Genomic DNA, 18,905 nt, shown 5'->3' with positions numbered 1-18,905 from the left:
TTTTTTTTTTTTTTTTTTTTAGTAAAACTGATGTGGTACATCACAAGTATCACCATACGCCACAAAATTGTAGGAGAAATAACTAAGTTAAAAACAACTAAAATAGCATTATATCGAAAAGAGTTTTGTTTTTAGTTAGCATACGAAACAATAGTTCTATTTCGATTTTGTTTTTCTTTCTGGAAAACCTCATACTCTCAATGATGTTCGTCTCTTTTCTAACAGAAAAGAGCATAAGTAATTTTGTTTTGAACTTATTTAGGATGTAAAGAGTACAAGAGTATAATAAAAGAGAAATAGATAGAATATATGTAAGCAATTCAAAATAAAGTGAAAGTTTACTTTAACTTTAGCTTAATAAAAGGCGAAAAAAAAGAAACGGCAGGCACAACCATTAGATGCCCATATTAATGAAACTACATAATACGTTATTAATGCGGCATAACGCGGCTTAATATGTTATTATTTACTTTAAAATATACTTGTAAACTTGTTTTCAAACAAGGAAAAATCTTTCTTATAATGAAGAATTGAAAAAAAATAACTTCATCGCTTACTTATTTTGGGGCAGGTTCGTGAGACTCCTACTATATAAAATATCTTGTCTATACATGACCCCAGAGAGGCTTTGCTGAGAGTCTTGACGAGAATTCGCTACCGACCGGCTTCGAAGTTTTTGCAGCGTCCCTTCACTCCCGCAATCTGATTCATTCTCCTGTTCTGGCACTGTAAGGTGTGGTGAACTTGACGTCATTCTGCATTCCTCGTGAAACGAACCCGACTAAAATGGAGAAAAATCCATTCATAATGATTAGCATGCTGTCAAATTTCTCTCTGGCTGAGTGTCACTCACAACCAGAGAGAAATTTGGGAGAGTTCAAGTCCGTTCAGGCAGAAGAAAAATAAATTAGAAGCTCAAGTCAATTGATTCTTTTCTTTTTTTCAACATTTTTGTTAAAAACTTTTTTTTGAACATTCAAACTTCAAGTATTCGATTAAAATTGTACAACTTTGGAAATAGGACAGAAACTACGATTTATAAGATAGGTATTGAATATCAACGGAGACGTTGTTATTTCATAGAAATAACTTTTTTTTTTTTTTTAGAATAATTTTGGCCCCAAATTTATTTTTCCCTTTGGTTAAAGGGGGCTTGAAGTATTGAACTCTCCCAAATACTGTCGTTATTATTTCGAAGAATAACCAAAATGAATCAAGGTTATTCTAACTTACCATGTAAACAAAACCAATTATTTGCGAGAGGAGGGGCAAAATTAAAAGTGGAACAAAATTCATAAAAAATATAAAAAAAATGAAAAAATCAGGGGAGTTACGAGCACAAAGGCCCCAATTCTTGCGCACTTGAAGGATTTGGGAAATACTCGATGCTGGTATTGATTGCCTAGTAGAGGAAGATCAAACTTGCTATTTTAAAAAGTTTCATAAGATGATACTGACAAAGTTTAAATAAAATTGAAAAGCATGGTAAGTCTAAGCCAACTCGAATTCTTCATTAATACAATATTTTCCGTAGCGAATATATTGAATGAATAATACAACAGTAGGCCTATTTTTGTGTATGAGCATATTATACACTATGGTTTTAAAATATCAAATATATATTCTAGAGATATAAAGTACAACAGTATAACATCAATGGAACCATTATTAACCCAATAAAATTACATTTATATATCAGTTACTTAAACTGCTCCCTGTGACTTCTCGACTTATTCAAGATCCTGCATAATAGAATATACTATGGTATTTGAAAAATATAGCCGTTTTGTTTTGAGAAGTAACAACAGAAACAGAACAAAATACTCGGTATTACTAGTCTAACGCCACCACCATACGTGGTGCAGCTCCACCAGTGCAACTACTAATGGTACTAGGACGAGGTATCGTAGCCGACATGGGCCATGGGCTCTACAGTTCTTCCCACACTGAAATTATAACCTGTGTGGGTACCACAAGTGTACTACCTGTGTGAGGGTGGAGTAAGCACCATATAACTTGGCCTAAGGGGCACACGTCCCAACACTTGGGAACAGCTAATTTGCCCCATTCCCGTTCTGATTCTGAAAAAAACGGACACGGAGGCAAGCATTATCAATAAAAACAGGCAATCTTTTCATTTTTTTCTTTTATCTAATTAAATTTTATTTATTAAATTTTTAACTTAAACTTAGTTTTTGTTCCAATTTGTACCATTTATTGTTTTTATTTCACTTTTATTTGATTGTCTTTAGTTTGCAACTTCAATCTTTTAAATTTCTAAGAAAACAGGAACTAGAACAGTAAAACAGAATCAATGCTTACTTTAGAACTAGGCTTATCAACTTTCGGTTATTATTAACAACTGAATATTAAAGATTATCGAATCAACAAAAATTTGGGTACTCGTTTCTCGGTTCCTCCAAACTGTTATGGTTCTTCCATACAAGCAGGCAAGCAGTATGATTTAACAGACAATTCTTTTAATTTTTAGTCTTTCATCTAATTTTATTTTTACAGCCTAATTTTTAGTTTTAATTTAAACTTATTTTTAGTTCCAATTTATTTAATTTATTACTTTTTTTATTTTTCTTTATATAATTTCCAATTGAAACCTTCACGTTTTTGTAGGAAACATGAAAAGGCACCAGTAAAATAGATACAATCTCAGTGTTTACTTTAGAACTATGCTATTTCGGTTGTTATTAATAACTGATGCTTAAAGACTGCCGAATCGACAAAAATTTGGGCACTCGTTTCCCTACTCTACAGCAAATTGCAATGGCCAAAAGTTAAGAGCAGCAACAGAATAGAGTTTCTGAAATAACATTTAACAAATTTTGAAAGTGAATTAGTAAACTTTTTATTAGAGAGCTATTCATGCTTTACCAGAACTTAAATCTCGAATTCCATTCCCCAATTTTAGTTTTTGAATAATTTGCTTTTGATGTTGTGATTATTTTGAACGATGTTTAGAATTTTTAAAAAAAATTTGCGTCAGTCTAGTATAAAAGAACTTTTTTTAAATGTGAAAGATTATACTTGACGCAATGTAGCTTGACTACTTAAAATTATCTACGTAGCGTAAAAGCTGCTTAAGTCACCTGAAAAAAAAAGTGCTTTGTCGGTTACTCAACTTTTCACATCTACACTATATGAGTCATTCTTACTAAAGATGATTAATGTAACTATCTTCTCAATGACTTTTCTCAGTATTAATTTATTTCTAATGTAAAGGAATTATAGTCTTTTCACACTATATCATAGGCCCTTCCACCCTAGGATTACTTAAGACTTTACGTTACGTTGAAACAAATTTTATCCGCACCTAGGTAATACCAAATAAATTTTTAAAATAAACGAATAAATTTTTCCCAAAAACCTTTTGTACTGTGATCAGAGTTTGGGTCTCCGTCTCTATTTCAAGCTTTTAATACCTGATTAGTTTATTTATGATAATCCTGATGATTTTCAACAATGATTACGATCGTTTTATGGATTTAGTCTAGTGCGAAAGAAATTGGTTAAGTGTGAAAGGTTATACTTAACATGATGTAATTTATCCACATAGTATAAAAATTACGAACGTGTTGAGGAAGCCACTATTTTTCTTTTCATTAATTTTTCAAACCTATCTTGTACTCTGTACTCAGATTCCGAAGTCGAATTCAAATTTTCCAAGGTTTTAAGGTCAAAGACTACAAAAACAGTTTTTTCCTATATGGGAATAGAGACAAAGAACGTAGTTTATGACAGAGCAGAGACCCTAAAACAACCTTAAACAGACCCTTAGAACCTCCAAAGCCTTTTATACTCAAACTACTCTCGTTGGTTTATTATAAAAGTTATTATAAAATAGCGTGAATAATTATAGGAAGAACTGCTAGTGAAGGACCACCACTGCCATCTAAGTATTGTTCACCCTATGTTGACTAAAGACATTTTTGGTGACTACATCCCACCTGTGCAAAATTAAGCGAGTGTTTACGAATTGTGGAAACAGAGGACATGCTGCGTTTGGCGCGATATTTCAAAAAATCACCAGCTTCGAAAAGAACTGATGCTGAATCACATTGCCCATTCATAGATCGAATTGGGTTCATAGATCGAATAGATCAAATAGACCTTATCTTTCTTTATTCTGTCTCTTTGTGTGACCATCCATAAATGGAATTTTAATCGATACTATCCAAATGTTTTCTGTGAATTATTACCTTTGTTCTCTTTCACACCGTACTCTTGAATTTTTGTTAAATAGATGGGTAAGAAATAAATTATTATCAAACAGTTCGTGGTAACAAACTGTAAGTAAGGAGCGACCCGGCTCAATAGTAACCAAAACTGTAAAACGCGGAATTTTGATACCAGTAGATACATAAAAATAATCAAAATTTTATGCTGATTTTAAACAGATAAGTTTCATCAAGTTCAGTTTTATCCATCAAAAGTTAAGAGCCCGAATAAAATTTCACCAACTTCGGAAAAAAGGGTGAAACACTCCCTAAAAGTCACAGAATCATAGTGAAAATGACACCATCAGATTCAGCGTATCAGAGAACCTTATGGTAGAGGTTTCAAACGCCTATCTGCAAAAATGTGGAATTCTGTATTTTTTGCCAGATCGTATCGACCCAGTGGTCCTAGAATGTCGCGAGAGGGCTCATTCGAACGGAAATTAAAAGTTAGACTGCCCTTTATAAATGACCAAATACTGGAGGGCAACTAGGCCCCCTTCCACGCTCATTTTTTCACAGAGTCACCGGATCAAATTTTGAAATAGTCATTTTGTTCAGCATAGTCAAAAAGTCTAATAACTATGTCTTTGAGGACGACTTAATCCCAAACAGTCGCGGGGGAAGGGCTGCAAGTTATGAACTGCCTATTGTTTGCATACAGTATTGGGTATTAGGAAGTTTACATACGTTTTCAGGGGGGATTTTTTTCTCGTAGGAGTGGGGGTTTTGGGGGGAGGGGTTATATGGGAGGATCGTTCCATGGAGGAATTTTTCATGGGGGAAGATAATTTTCCGTGAATGAGGCGCCGGTTTTCCACCATTATTTAAAAAACAATCAGAAATAAAAATGAGTTTTTTCAACTGAAAATAAGGTTCAACAGTAAAACATAGAATGAACAGAAATTATCACTTAAATGAAGGGGTTCACCTCCTCGTTAATATCTCGCTTTTTACACCAAAGTTCGAATTTTGCTCCAATTCTTTAAGAATGACCCCTTAATCGCAAAAGCTGTTTAATTAGAATAAATAGCTCTTTCGAAAGTACTAAAAATACTTTAGCGTAAATAGCGAGGTATTGACGAGGGGGCGAACCCCCTAACATATGCAATAATTTTTGTTCGTTTTAAATTTTAATGTTGCTCCTTACTTTCAGTTGAAGAAAAATGTTTTTTTTTAATTATTATTAGTAGGCATCAAAATATGTGCTTATTTCATAGAACTTACGTTGACACACATAGTTTTAGTTGAAATGCGAGTAGTAGCGTTTCTTCACTTAGAGATCCCTGCAATATATTTATTGGGTTTAAATAACTTTAAAATCGAAAAAATAAATAGTATATTTAATAGTACCTAAGCTATTGGAATAAATAGTACCTTTGATGATCTTGTCGATCCTTCAAATGGCACTTTCCCGTTTAAAGTCTTTACTGGTAAAAGCTGCTTATCTTCGTGAGAGTCTTTTAAGACATTTAAGGGCGTATCCTTTTTTTGTACTGGTTCCAAAGGCCGAAAAAGGGCACCAAAAAACACGTTGTTTAGACATATTCCTAAAAAGAATCATTCAAAATAACGACGAAGACCACACTTCCTTTCAATAATACAAACAACAAAGGTAAAACAATGAGAAATTGGTCTAAGACAGTGAAGTTTTTCCTGAATGGATATTTCGGATCGATATCTAAGACCTGTCTTCAGCAAAACAAAGATAAATGTAAAATAATAATTACAATAAAATATGTGAACTCAAAATTTTAGTATTAATAGCCACGTATTTTATTGTAAGCCTCATTATACCTATCTATGCTTTCCTAATGACGGCTCTCAGATATAGAGCCGAAATATTCATTTAGGAAAATTTACACTGTCTTAGAATAATTCCTCTTTCTTTTACCTTTTGTCGTTTGTGAGAATAATTCAGTTATGTTTTCTAGAAACGGCAATTTCTTTGCCACTATATTTCGTACCGAACGCCACTTGCGGCTTTGTCATAGGGGTAGCAAGAATTTCCTTTTATTTAAAAATAGTTAAACGCATAAATAATGACAAACAAAATGATAACAATAAATAATCAGATGTAAGTTAAGTTTATTAATAAAAATAAAATTTAAATACATACCCATATAGTGATTATAATAAATGGAAAATAAAATCAATAACAGAATAATGTTATAACATACATGTAAATAATAAAATAATAATAAATAGATAACGAAAATTATTAGTACAATAACAAAATGAAATAAATGGTCCCTCGTAAGGGCCGTTCATAAAGATCCTTACAAGCCAACTGAAGGTTAGTTTGCCTTTTAAGATATTGAAGTGTAAACCAACAGAAGCATTAAAACAATAACAATGTCAAAGATTTTTCGTGGGAAAACAAAATCAACAACAGAATAGTGTTACAACATACACGTAAATAATAAAATAATAATAAATAGATAACGAAAATTATTAGTACAATAACAGAATGAAATAAATGGTCCCTCGTAAGGGCCGTTCATAAAGATCCTTACAAGCCAACTGAAGGTTAGTTTGCCTTTTAAGATATTGAAGTGTAAACCAACAGAAGTATTAAAACAATAACAATATCAAAGATTTTTCGTATGTATACTGATTCCGTGTACACATTGAGTTTTAAATTTCCAAGCATTACAAAAATATAGAAACGTCAAAAAAATTTTTATGTATGCTTATTCCGAGTACAAATTGAGTTTTAAATTACCATGCATTAAAACAATAAAAACGTCAAAGATGTATTTATGTATGCTGATTCCAAGCACACGTTAAGTTTTAAATTACCAAGCATTAAAACAATAGAAACGTCAAAGATTTTTTTTATGTATGCTGATTCCGAGCACACAATGAGTTTCAAATTACCAAGCATTAAACCAATAGAAACGTCAAAGATTTTTTTTATGTATGCTGATTCGGAGTACACAATGAGTTTTAAATGACCAAGCATTAAAACAACAGAAAAGTCAAAGATTTTATTTTATGTATGCTGATTCCAAGCACACAATGAGTTTTAAATTACCAAGCATTAAACAAGAGAAACGTCAAAGATTTTTTTTGTATGCTGATTCCGAGCACACAATGAGTTTTAAATAACTAAGCATTAAAACAATAGAAACGTCAAAGATTTGTTCTATGTATGCTGATTCCGAGCACACAATGAGTTTTAAATAACCAAGCATTAAAACAACAGAAACGTCAAAGATTTTTTTTTTATGTACGCTGATTCCAAGTACACATTGAGTTTTAAATTACCAAGCATTAAAACAATAGAAACGTCAAAGAATTTTTTTATGTATGCTGATTCCGAGCATACAATGAGTTTTAAATAACCAAGCATTAAAACAATAGAAACGTCAAAGATTTTTTTTTTTTGTATGCTGATTCCAAGTACACAATGAGTTTTGAATAACCAAGCATTAAAACAACAGAAACGTCAAAGATTTTTTTTATGTAAGCTGATTCCAAGTACACATTGAGTTTTAAATTACCAAGCATTAAAACAATAGAAACGTCAAAGTTTTTTTTATGTATGCTGATTCCGAGCACACAATGAGTTTTAAATAACCAAGCATTAAAGCAATAGAAACGTCAAAGATTTTTTTTATGTATGCTGGTTCCGAGCACACAATGAGTTTTAAATAACCAAGCATTAAAACAATAGAAACGTCAAAGATTTTTTTCTTATGTATGCTGATTCCGAGTACACAATGAGTTTTAAATAACCAAGCATTAAAATAACAGAAACGTCAAAGATTTTTTTTTTTTATGTATACTGATTCCGGGCACACAATGAGTTTTAAATTACCAAGCATTAAAACAACAGAAAAGTCAAAGTTTTTTTTTATGTGTGCTTATTCCGAGTACACAATGAGTTTTAAATAACCAAGCATTAAAACAATAGAAACGCCAAAGATTTTTTTATGAACGCTGATTCCAAGTACACATTGAGTTTTAAATTACCAAGCATTAAAACAATAGAAACGTCAAAGATTCTTTTTTATGTAAGCTGATTCCGAGCACACAGTGAGTTTTAAATAACCAAGCGATAAAACAATAGAAACGTCAAAGATTTATTTTTATGTATGCTGATTCCGAGCACACAATGAGTTTTAAATAACCAAGCATGACAACAACAGAAATGTCAAAGATTTTTTTTTTATGTACGCTGATTCCAAGTACACATTGAGTTTTAAATTACCAAGCATTATAACAATAGAAACCTCAAAGATGTTTTTTCTATGTATGCTGATTCCGAGTACACATCGAGTTTTAAATTACCAAGTATTAAAACAATAGAAACGTTAAAGATTTATTTTATGTATGCTGATTCCGAGTACGCACTGAGTTTTAAACTACCAACAATTAAAAACAAGAGAAACGTCAAAGATTTTTTTTTTGTATGCTGATTCCGAGCACACATTTGAGTTTCAGATTACCTATTTTACATAACTACGACGAATTCCCTTGGGTGATTTTGGACAAAAAAGGAGAACACACAACAGAAAGGAGCCGATCTCGACGAATTTAAAAGCTCTCGACAAATGTGAGAGCTCTAGAGGTGGGTTGAATCCCTGTAATCACAAATACAGAAGTTAGTGTGTTCTGAAGTTAGAAACGATTGTTTCAAACAGGTAGTAACAGAATATCAGAAGATGGCTGACGTCCCTATTTTCAGAAATACGTAATTCGGTATTTGTGGCGATAAAAATGGTTGAGGATATGCGTTAATTTAATTGGTTGTTGGTTTATTAGTTTTATTATTATTTTTTTTTACTAGAGGTAATCATACACAGCCAGTGGTCATAAACTATCTTGAGGGGACTCATTCGAAAGCAAATTTGAAGTCATACCGTCTCTTTTAAAAGTAAAAGAGGTTGCGCACCCCGTAAAGTGCTGAAGTCAACTACTTTCTGACACTGTTTTGGGATGACAAGGGCCAGCAAAGGGCCAAATACTACCAAGCATACTCTGGGCTAGTGTAGATAAATACTAAATAACTGTCAAAGCACAATTATTCAACTTTCGAATTAAAAAAAAAATCCTATGTGAATTGCGCATTCGTCTCTATACAAAAAAAAGAAAAAAAAGTGGTACATGAAACTATCAAATGCTGCGAACAGAGACTGTGTATGGGTAGTATTCCTCAACGTGTTAAATATAATACTAACACTCAAACTCAGTAATTCTTCTTTTATTTGTATAGTATATTCTTCATTCATAATCAACCCATTTTAGTAAATATGCGCTTAATTTTTAAACATTTTAAGGTTGGGACAGAGAAGCTTGCTGGGACGTCTCTTCAACTATCTGGTTCATGGGGATAGATAATTCTCTTTAAAAAAATTTTTGGCAGAAAAACGATTGTCAGAAACCCAGCCAGAGCGAGGACGGTCATACTGGAGCCACAAATGGTACAATAATTTGAATTTTCACCAAGTTTCAACTAAGCTCGGATTGCTAGACCAATGCTTTGTGACACCACGACGTACACGTTTAAGAGGTATAGCGGCTTTTCTGCACCTCGCAGGGCATGGCAAATTCGTGCAAAATAGATATCTAGTAACACCCGTATTTCTTTTGCATCAGCTTGCGGGTTTCTCATGAGCAGATGGATCAGAAAATGAATTTTGTGTAGGATAGTAGACAGAAGTCTAGTAACTGTTGCAAAAAAATCACCTTGGATGTTTTCCAATTCCTGTAAAATTGGGCCTGGGGCTGATGTGGTAGTGGGTGGGAGTAGACTGAGCAGCTGGACAAGAAATAGATCAGATATTGGTCTGACAGTTGAAGGTCAGTAACGACTTAAACAGGTGACGCTTGAAGATTTGCAGAAGAAACTGGTTAAGATTCGACACGTCACTTGAATGGTGTGTGTAAGTGTAATCAAGATCTTTCAGCAAGATAGAATACCAGACAAAATAGAATTACGCAAGAACGAGCTCCATTATGCCAAAGAAGGAGCAAAAATAAAGTTAAACAATCTTCCAAGCGTAAAACTACCACAAATCAAATTACAATAAATAACCGAGTCAAACTCGAAAAGAGCAAAAATTAACATGAGTAGGTCTGATAACACCTATGCCTTCTCAAGACCAGAACACAATTTACGCTGTACTGAAAACCAAATACGTTTGAAATGTTTTCACCTTTTTTACTTTCATGAATGAAAAATTATCAAAACCATAACGAAGAAATGTCAGTATATGTCAATGTAACTGACAATCAACGGATTTTTTTTTTAATTAATTTATTTATTTTTTAAAGCGCTTGGAAGATTATATGACTTTATTTTTGCTCATTTTTGGCTTAATAGAGCTATTCACTTCTCTTTGAAAAACTTATCTTGTGGAAAAAAATTTTAAAATTAATACTCAAACAAAGGCCTTGGAATCGCAAATCAACAAACTTTCATATCAAATCTAATATTCGAAGAGTGAAACAAATTGGATTATTTTTGCGAGTACACTACCTTGGCATTATTATGGGCAGCGCAATAGCACTGCCTACGTAAAGAGCGACGTGGGCGCAATAAGTAAAGCACAATAAGTAAAACCAGGGCACTTCGTTACGAAGGAGTTGTAGTAGAAACTTCAAAAAGGACTCATTCTGTTGGAAATTGAAAGGGCTAGTGCCTTTTTTAATAGTCGAAAGCCATTGGAGGGTAACTACCCCCCCCTTCCAAGCCCGCTATTTACCCTAAAACATCCTATCAAGATTTTCAGAGACCCATTTTGTTCAACATAACCGAAAAATCTGGAAATTATATATTTAAGGTTAACACCCCCCCCCCCCGAAGCTCTCAGGGCAAAGGCTATAAGTTATGCCCTGGGGGCAATTAAGGTATATATACAAAGGGTGATCGTATAAACCTCGGAGGGAGATCATTGCATTGGTAACCAAAAGTTCTAGTGCCCTTTTTAAGATTCAGATTGATCGGAGGGTGGATACCCCCTTCCACATCTCACATTTTCCCGAAATGCATCTGATAGAAATTTTGAGATGGTCTTTTGTTGTCTTAGAAACTTCAAAAAGAGCTCCTTCGATTGGAAACTGAAAGGGCTAGTTACCCGTTTTAATAGTAAAACTGAAGAACAACTAACCTACTACCACGTCGAACATTTCCCCAAGCCCGTCCGATTCCAAGATAGCCATTTTGTTCAACATAATTGAAAGGTATAGGGAAAGGTCAGGGCAAGGGTTGTAAGTTATGCTCTGGGGGCATGTAAGGTATATACAGACACAGTGATCCTATAGTCTTAGGAGGGGGCTCAATGGATCGTAATCAGAAGTTCTTGTTTCCTTTTTAAGATTCAGTGGTCAGAGGGTGGATACACCCCCACACCTCGTATTTTACCAAAATGAATCTGATATTAATTTTGAGATGGTCATTTGTTGTCAAAAAAATTTCCCAAACACATACGATAAAAATTTTGAGATAGCCATTTTGCTCAAAGTAATTGAATGGTCTGGAAATTATGTGTTTGAGGGTTGCAACCACCAACAGCCCTCGGGGTAAGGGTTGTAAGTAAATTTAGAAAGAGTGATCGTATAACCTTTGGAAATGGCAAATTGGATTTGTAATCAGAAGTTCTAGTGTTCTACCCCCCCCCCCCCCACTCCTCGTATTTTCCAGAAATGCATCTCATTTTAATTTTGAGATGGCCATTTGTTGTCGTAGAAGCTTCGAAAAGGGCTCACTCGATTGGAAATTAAAAGGGCTAGAGCCCTTTTAATAGTCGAAAGTGATTGGAGGGCAACTACCCCCCAGGCCCACTATCTTCCCAATAACATCAAATAAAAATTTTGAGATAGCCATTTTGCAAAGATAGCAAATAATGTCTTTGAGGATGGCAGCCCCCCCCCCCCCCGTCCAGAGCCCTCAGGGCAAGAGTTATAAGGTAAAGCCTGAAGGCATATAAGGTGTATACAGAAAGGGTGACCATGTAGACTTTGGAGGGGGGCTCATTGGATTTATATTTAGAAGTTCTATTACCCTTTTTAAGATTCAGATTGAACGGAGGGTGGATACCACCCACCACACTTCGTATCTTCTCGAAATCCATCTGAAAGAAACTTTGAGATGGCCATTTGTTGTTCCAGAAACTTTGAGAACATCTCGTTCGATTGGAAATTGAAAGGGCCAGTGCCCTTTTTAATAGTCAAAAGTGACTGGAGTGAAACTAACCCCTCACCCACCATTCCCCAAACACATCTAATCGGAATTTTGATATAGCCATTTTGTTCAACGTAAATGAAAGGACTGGAAAATATGTCCTTGAAGATGACAACCCCCCCCCCAAAGCCCTTAGGGCAAGGTCAGTTATGCCCTCAGGGCATACAAGGTATGTATAAAAAGGGTGATTGTATAAACTTCGGAGGGGGCTCGTTGGCTTGGTAATCAGAATTTCTAGTGCCCTTAAGTAAGAGAATTATCGAAGGACAGATAGCCTCCATCCATCCAAGCCTTGTATTTTTTCCTAGTGCATCTGATAGAAATTTTGAAATGGCCATTTATTGTCGTAGAAACCTCAAAAAGTTCATTCGATTGGCAATTAAAAGGGCTAGTGCCCTTTTTATTAGTCAACAGTGATTGGAGGGCAACAGGCCCCCTCCCACTACCATCAATACCTAAAACATACCTAATATAAAATTTTGGAAAAGCCATTTTATTTGATGTAGTTAAAAGGTCTGGAAATTAAACTTTTGACAACCCCCATACCTTTTCATGACCAGAACGTAATTTGCAATTTACTGAAAAAAACATGGCTGTGGATTGTCAGTTTAGTATACATATACTGATAAATATTCCTTAAAGTTTAAATAATTTTTAATTTATTTAAAGTTAAGAACATTTTAAATGTATTTTGTTTATTTAAATTATACAGTAAATAACCGAGTCAAAACACAAACGAGGAAAGATGAACATGAATTGGGCTGACAACCCCCATACCTTCTCAAGAATTTGCACTTTACTGAAGAGAAAATATATTCAAAATGTTTTCACTTTATTTTTACTTGTTAAAAATGTTTTTACTAGATATATGAAGGGGGAGTCCTACCTCTGCACTCCAATTACAGCGCAAGCGTCTTTGCTCTTTTTAAGAGTAACAAGAGATTGGAGGGCAAGGAGCCCTTCTCTCAAACCCTTTCATTTTCCAAACACACCCAGTCAAAATCTTGAGACAGCCAGTTTGTTCAGTATAATAGAACGGTTCAGCAGCTATGTCTTTAGGGAAATTAGGTATGTCAACCCCCCACAATTATGCAATTGGCCCATTATGCTTTAAAACTAAATGTTTCTCTAAAAACAAATAAAAAGGCATAGTGCTAAATGGTTGCCAATAAGATACGTCAGCAATATATGGAGAACGACTGGGGGTATTAAGTTGAAACTTTTGGGGATACTACTATTTCTTCTGCTCTTACAATTTATATAAATAAAAGAGTATAAGAGAATCCGGGTTGTCGCTATACAATTGTCGCTACTGATCCACGTAGGGAAAAGAAGCTATTAGAGTTACTTCAATTCAAGTTAATCATTGTCCTCATTGTCTCATTGACAATTATATTTATTATCATTTGTGGGGGGTTTAATTCGTTTTTAGTTTAGTGAGTTTTTTTTAATCTTGTGCTGAGGACGCCTAACTTAGATACAGGACGAAATATCCGCGTTATTTTAGTCTTTCAGCTCTTTTCTCTCTACTGGCCGCAGTCTCGTTTTAAGTTTTTTTTTTGTTTATCTCTCTTTGTTGTTTGTTTCCATGGCTGGCCAGTTGGGCTTAAGAACTTTCATAGTTGGTTATCATATGATTGCTCCTACCTCTCTCTGTAAAGAGCCAATATACGATTGCTTTAAGCGAGTATTCAGCATAAGATAAAATTGTTAAGGACACTAGTTAGTTTGATGCACACCTCCCTCAAAAGAAGTTCCAATTTCCCTTGAATCCTTCCTTAAAACCTCCTCCCACCCCATTCGGAAACGACCAGCTTTCGCAGACATTGGGACAGAACCACATTTTTCGTACAGCTTACTGTTTAAAATTCGGTCAGTCAGAAGGGTGCAAAACATAATACGTAGACAAATCCTTTGTTGTGCCCACTTTTCAGAAACCTACTTGACCACTATCATCACTGTAGCTTCCAATATTTTAATCTTGGTTCGCAGACTTATCTTCTTGTTCTTCCATGCTTTTTTTCACCTGTGAAAAAAGTAACACAAACACTGGGTCTTGGCTATTCTAGTTTTAATGTATTCACTGTATTTACATCTTTACTAATAACAGTATCTAGAAAAGTGAAGCTGTCCACTTGATTGGTCATCTCGTTACCCAAACATCACCTTTTCATCTTCACTTATTCCTAGCCTTAGTGACTTAGTCTTATTCTTGCACCATGAACTCTCAATAGCTCAAAAATCATTTTGCTATTGTTTTCATCGGTAAAATTCTAGTTAATTGACTTATTGCTATCTCGGAAAGGATTTAGGTTAGGAAAATGAAACTTTCAGGGATAGGTCTACAGGCTAAAATATGCCCGGGAAGGTATTTTAAAGTACCCACCTCTACTCCTTCTCCCTCTAAAGGGCCCTGAAATTTGCCTACATGAGAGGTCTATACCTATTGAAATTTGAGTAGAATTTTGAGCCATATCAATGTTTTTTTTTCAAAATTTAGGAAATGTATTTGCATATCTTTAAAACCTTATAAAATGGAATTGAGTAAAGTTATGAGAGTAAAAACAATTTTGTTGTACTTCAATTAAGCAGAAGATCTATTTTGTAAGGTTTCACTTTTATAACACACATATTTTTTAAAGGTCATCAAAGGTCAGGGCCCTCTAGAGGGAGGAGTGGAGGTAGTTACTTCAAAATACCTTCCCGGGACATACTTTAGTCTGTAGATTCATCCCTGAAAGTTTCAATTTCCTAATCTAAACCCTTTCCGAGATAGCAAGAAGTCAATTAACTTGAATTTCACCGTTTTCATCTAAAACACTCAAATCATGTAGGTCAAGGAGAGTTTTACTTTCCCACTTGGTTCTATTCTCTCCCATTGCCTTTGCCATGTTCCTTATAACAGTCGTTCCCTAGGACAATTTGACACAATATGCTACTGGTATAACTAATCGAACACTTTTAAAGTCAAAATACCAGTCTCTTTTTACATTATTGGATTTTTAATACTTATACGGAAAAACTTTGCAATAGCTGACTCAAATTCAAGTTAAAATTCAAGTGCAGCGGCCTGACTCAAATTCAAGTTAATTAATTCAACTTAGCGTTAGTAATAAAAAAAAATATAAACGTTACAATTGTTTAACCTTTCCTAAAACCTCAGAAAAGGGAAACAGAATAGCTGCTGGTCAGTAATTATTCGTGTCCTGGAATTCAAAGAGTTATAGTAGTTGTAATATGAAATCAATGTTTTACATTCGTTACTTTTTCAAACATTAAAATTGATTTATCAAAGATCCTGTTTCGGTAATTGGCCACCCTCTATCATAACTCTTAAGCTTTAAGATTACCTGAAAGAATGAGCATTGCTCCTTTCCATGAAAAGTTCTGGACAAGCCATTCAGTAAGGGGTGCAAACAGAAAAGTGCCAATTCCAGAGCCACAAACTGCAATTCCAGTTGCAAATGATCTTTTCTTGTCAAAATAGCAAGTTACACTTACAATAGCTGGTAGATAAATGAGACCAAAACCAAATCCTATAAAAAAAATAAATAAAATAATCTATAAGTATCCAATTAATATATAATAAATAGCCAACAGAATAATGCTACAAATGCCAATAAATATAATCCTATTAGCCAATAAATAATATTTATAGGGCGTTTTGGGTATTATAAAACTTTCATGGGTGATTGAACACTTTCATGATATATATTCATTTAGGTGTTAGATACTACGGTGTTGTATGATGAGCTAAGGACTCTGTTCGCTCTGACAGGGCTATAATCACTCTGCTCTACGAAACGATTTGGCCTATAGACAAGTTCATGTCTCATAGTCTCTTACTCCAAGTTTCTCCAAACTAATTCCTTTTTTCTATTTCCTCAACAACTTTCAATAATATTACCCAACAAAAAGACAAGGGGCGTCCAATTAAGATTATACAAAAAGATCATGAAGCTGAAGAAAACTGAATTTGGGACAGTCTCACAGCTGAGACCAAAGCCAATTCCTATCCAACTAATAAATATAATAATCTCTAAATCGCCGATAGATATATAATAAATAGCCAACAGAATAATCCTATAAATACCAATAAATATAATCCTATTAGCCAATAAATACTATTTATGGGTTGTTTTGGATGTTTTGGATGTTGGCTCCGTGGCTCGTGGTCACTCGCACTCGATGAAGGTATTATAAAACTTTCATGAGTGATTGAAAACTTTTATGATATATGTTTGGGTGTTTCATACAACGGTTTTGTATGCTGAGCTCAGGACTATAATTGCTCTGACTGTATGAAACAATTCGGCCTATAGATAAGTTCATGTCTCATAGTCTCTTACTTCAAGTTTCTCCAAACTAATTCCTTTTTTCTATCCCCTCAACAAGTTTCGATATTATTTCCCAACAAAAACACAAGGGGCGTCCAATAAAAAATTATACAAAAAAATGCATGGAGCTGAAGATATTAAAATCGACTTTCTGGAATTCTTCCCTGAAATCCTAGATGAAATTTTGGTATAAGGTTCCGAAGAGGTATGTTTCAAATAAATCAACACATGAACCCAAAGAAGTTTTTTTAGGCTTATGTGGCTCCGTGGCTCGCGGTCACTCGCGCATACTGACGGTATTATAAAACTTTCAACATTTTTTTTTATATAGACATTTCAAAAAGGCGATGAAAAGCTACTCACAACTTTTCATAAGTTATATTTCTCAGATACAGAAACATTATATTTTCAATTCGATCTTCAGACAGCGTGTTATACAGTGTCAATTTAAAACTGCCCTAGCGTCAAAAAATGGTGATTTTTTAATTTTAGATTAGTATAGAACGTTGAATTATATATTCAAAACCCAAGATCAAAATCCTGTATATCTTCTAGATTTCCGGGCAATAGATTTTGTATATCAATTATGACATCCAAAATTCGACTTTTTTATTCTAAAACTACGAATTTTGACGGTCCTTTTACGTTTATCGAGTAGTATGGTGGAAATTAAGCAAAAGATAACTTCTGCAATATCTCAAATGACTTCGTAGTTGAAAAAAATTAAAATCGTTGTCATCTGGCATCAGTTCTTTTTTTTCTAGCACTTACTTACTTACTCAGACTTAGGTCTTCCCACGCCTGAGGGCGCATAACAGTGGTTCGCCACGACGACCTGTCCTGAGCCTTCGACCAAAGCTCCTCCATCGAAGACTTCGCCAGCTTTGCCTCCTTCTCTAACATCCTGCCAACGGTCATTTTGGGTCTCCCTGACTTGCAGAGGCCAGGGGGTATCCAACACCATATGTCATGAGGTAGTCTTCCATCACCCATTCGCACCATGTGCCCCCAATACATCCATCGTCGCTTTCTAATGGCATCAAGGATGGGGGTTTGATTTGTCATGGTATAAATCTCATTTCTTATTCTCTCAGTCCAATGTATATTCAAAATAGATCTTAGGCAGTTACTATCGAATGCCCGTAGTCGTTCTCCTAGTTGCGCAGTGACACTCCAATTTTCGCAACCATATGTAAGGACGGAGAGGACATTGCTATTACAAATTCTGAGTTTTAGCTTCTGGGAATATTTGCTATTTCTCCAAACATTTCTGAGACAATTGAAGGCAGAGCCAGCCAATGCTATTCGGCACAAGATTTCTCTTTCAGGATTGGCATCTTGCGTAAGAATGTTGCCGAGATATTTGAACTCTCTCACTACTTCAATCTCCTCATTGTTGACCAAAAGTCCCTCAGCTAAGTCAGGAATGACCGCATTTGACACTGATTTAGTCTTGTTGGCGTTTATGGGGAGTCCAACAGCATTTGCCACACGCCCAAGTTCATTTATATTGTGTTGTATAGCTTCTGATTCGTGAGCGAAGAGTGCGATATCGTCCGAAAAAACACCATCATGAAGGGTTCTTAGTGGGTTTAATTGTAGACCCCCACTGAAGCTACTTCCACGAAGCACAAAATCTATGACTATGGTAAATAACAGTGGCAATAGAATGCCTTACACCCGACTGAACCGTGAACAAGTCCGTTAGGCCACCCTCGGTTTGTACAGCGCACATAATATCGAGGTATAGCGCTTTAATTATATTTACAATTTTAATCGGAATCCCGTAATGTATTAAAATTTTCCACATGGTCTCGCGGTGTATAGAGTCGAAGGCCTTGAGAAAGTCAATAAATACTGTGAGTAGTTGAACCTGCCATTCATTAAATTCTTCGAGCAGGACTCTCAGGCTAAATATTAGATCACAACACGATCTGTTTTGGCGGAAACCATGTTGTTCATCTCTCAGAACTTTCTCCACTTTACTTTGAATTCTACTGAGAATAATTTGGCACAAAACCTTGCTGCCAACTGATTGTAAAGCGATGCCTCTCCAATTATCACATTTAATCTTATGTCCTTTTTTGAAGAGTTTTACAATTACTGCCTTTGACCATTCACTCGGGACTTTTTCATCATCCCAAACAC

The 18,905-nt window shown here is 34.7% G+C and overlaps 1 protein-coding gene across 1 annotated transcript in view; it reads right to left on the bottom strand.

Moving 5' to 3' along the window:
- Positions 1-18,905, bottom strand: part of LOC136042803 (monocarboxylate transporter 12-B-like) — a gene marked incomplete at both ends in the record, with an annotated part of 35,744 nt that overhangs the window by 8,375 nt on the left and 8,464 nt on the right. Inside the window, 3 exons of the mRNA XM_065727744.1 lie at positions 558-781; positions 5,607-5,779; positions 15,771-15,956. Coding sequence (XP_065583816.1) covers positions 558-781; positions 5,607-5,779; positions 15,771-15,956 — 583 coding nt within the window. The remainder of the gene's footprint in view (positions 1-557; positions 782-5,606; positions 5,780-15,770; positions 15,957-18,905) is intronic.

The sequence above is a fragment of the Artemia franciscana genome, unplaced genomic scaffold (assembly GCF_032884065.1).
Source record: "Artemia franciscana unplaced genomic scaffold, ASM3288406v1 Scaffold_2058, whole genome shotgun sequence".
Classification (NCBI taxonomy): Eukaryota; Metazoa; Arthropoda; class Branchiopoda; order Anostraca; family Artemiidae; genus Artemia; species Artemia franciscana.
This window is presented reverse-complemented; position numbering and strand designations above follow the sequence as displayed.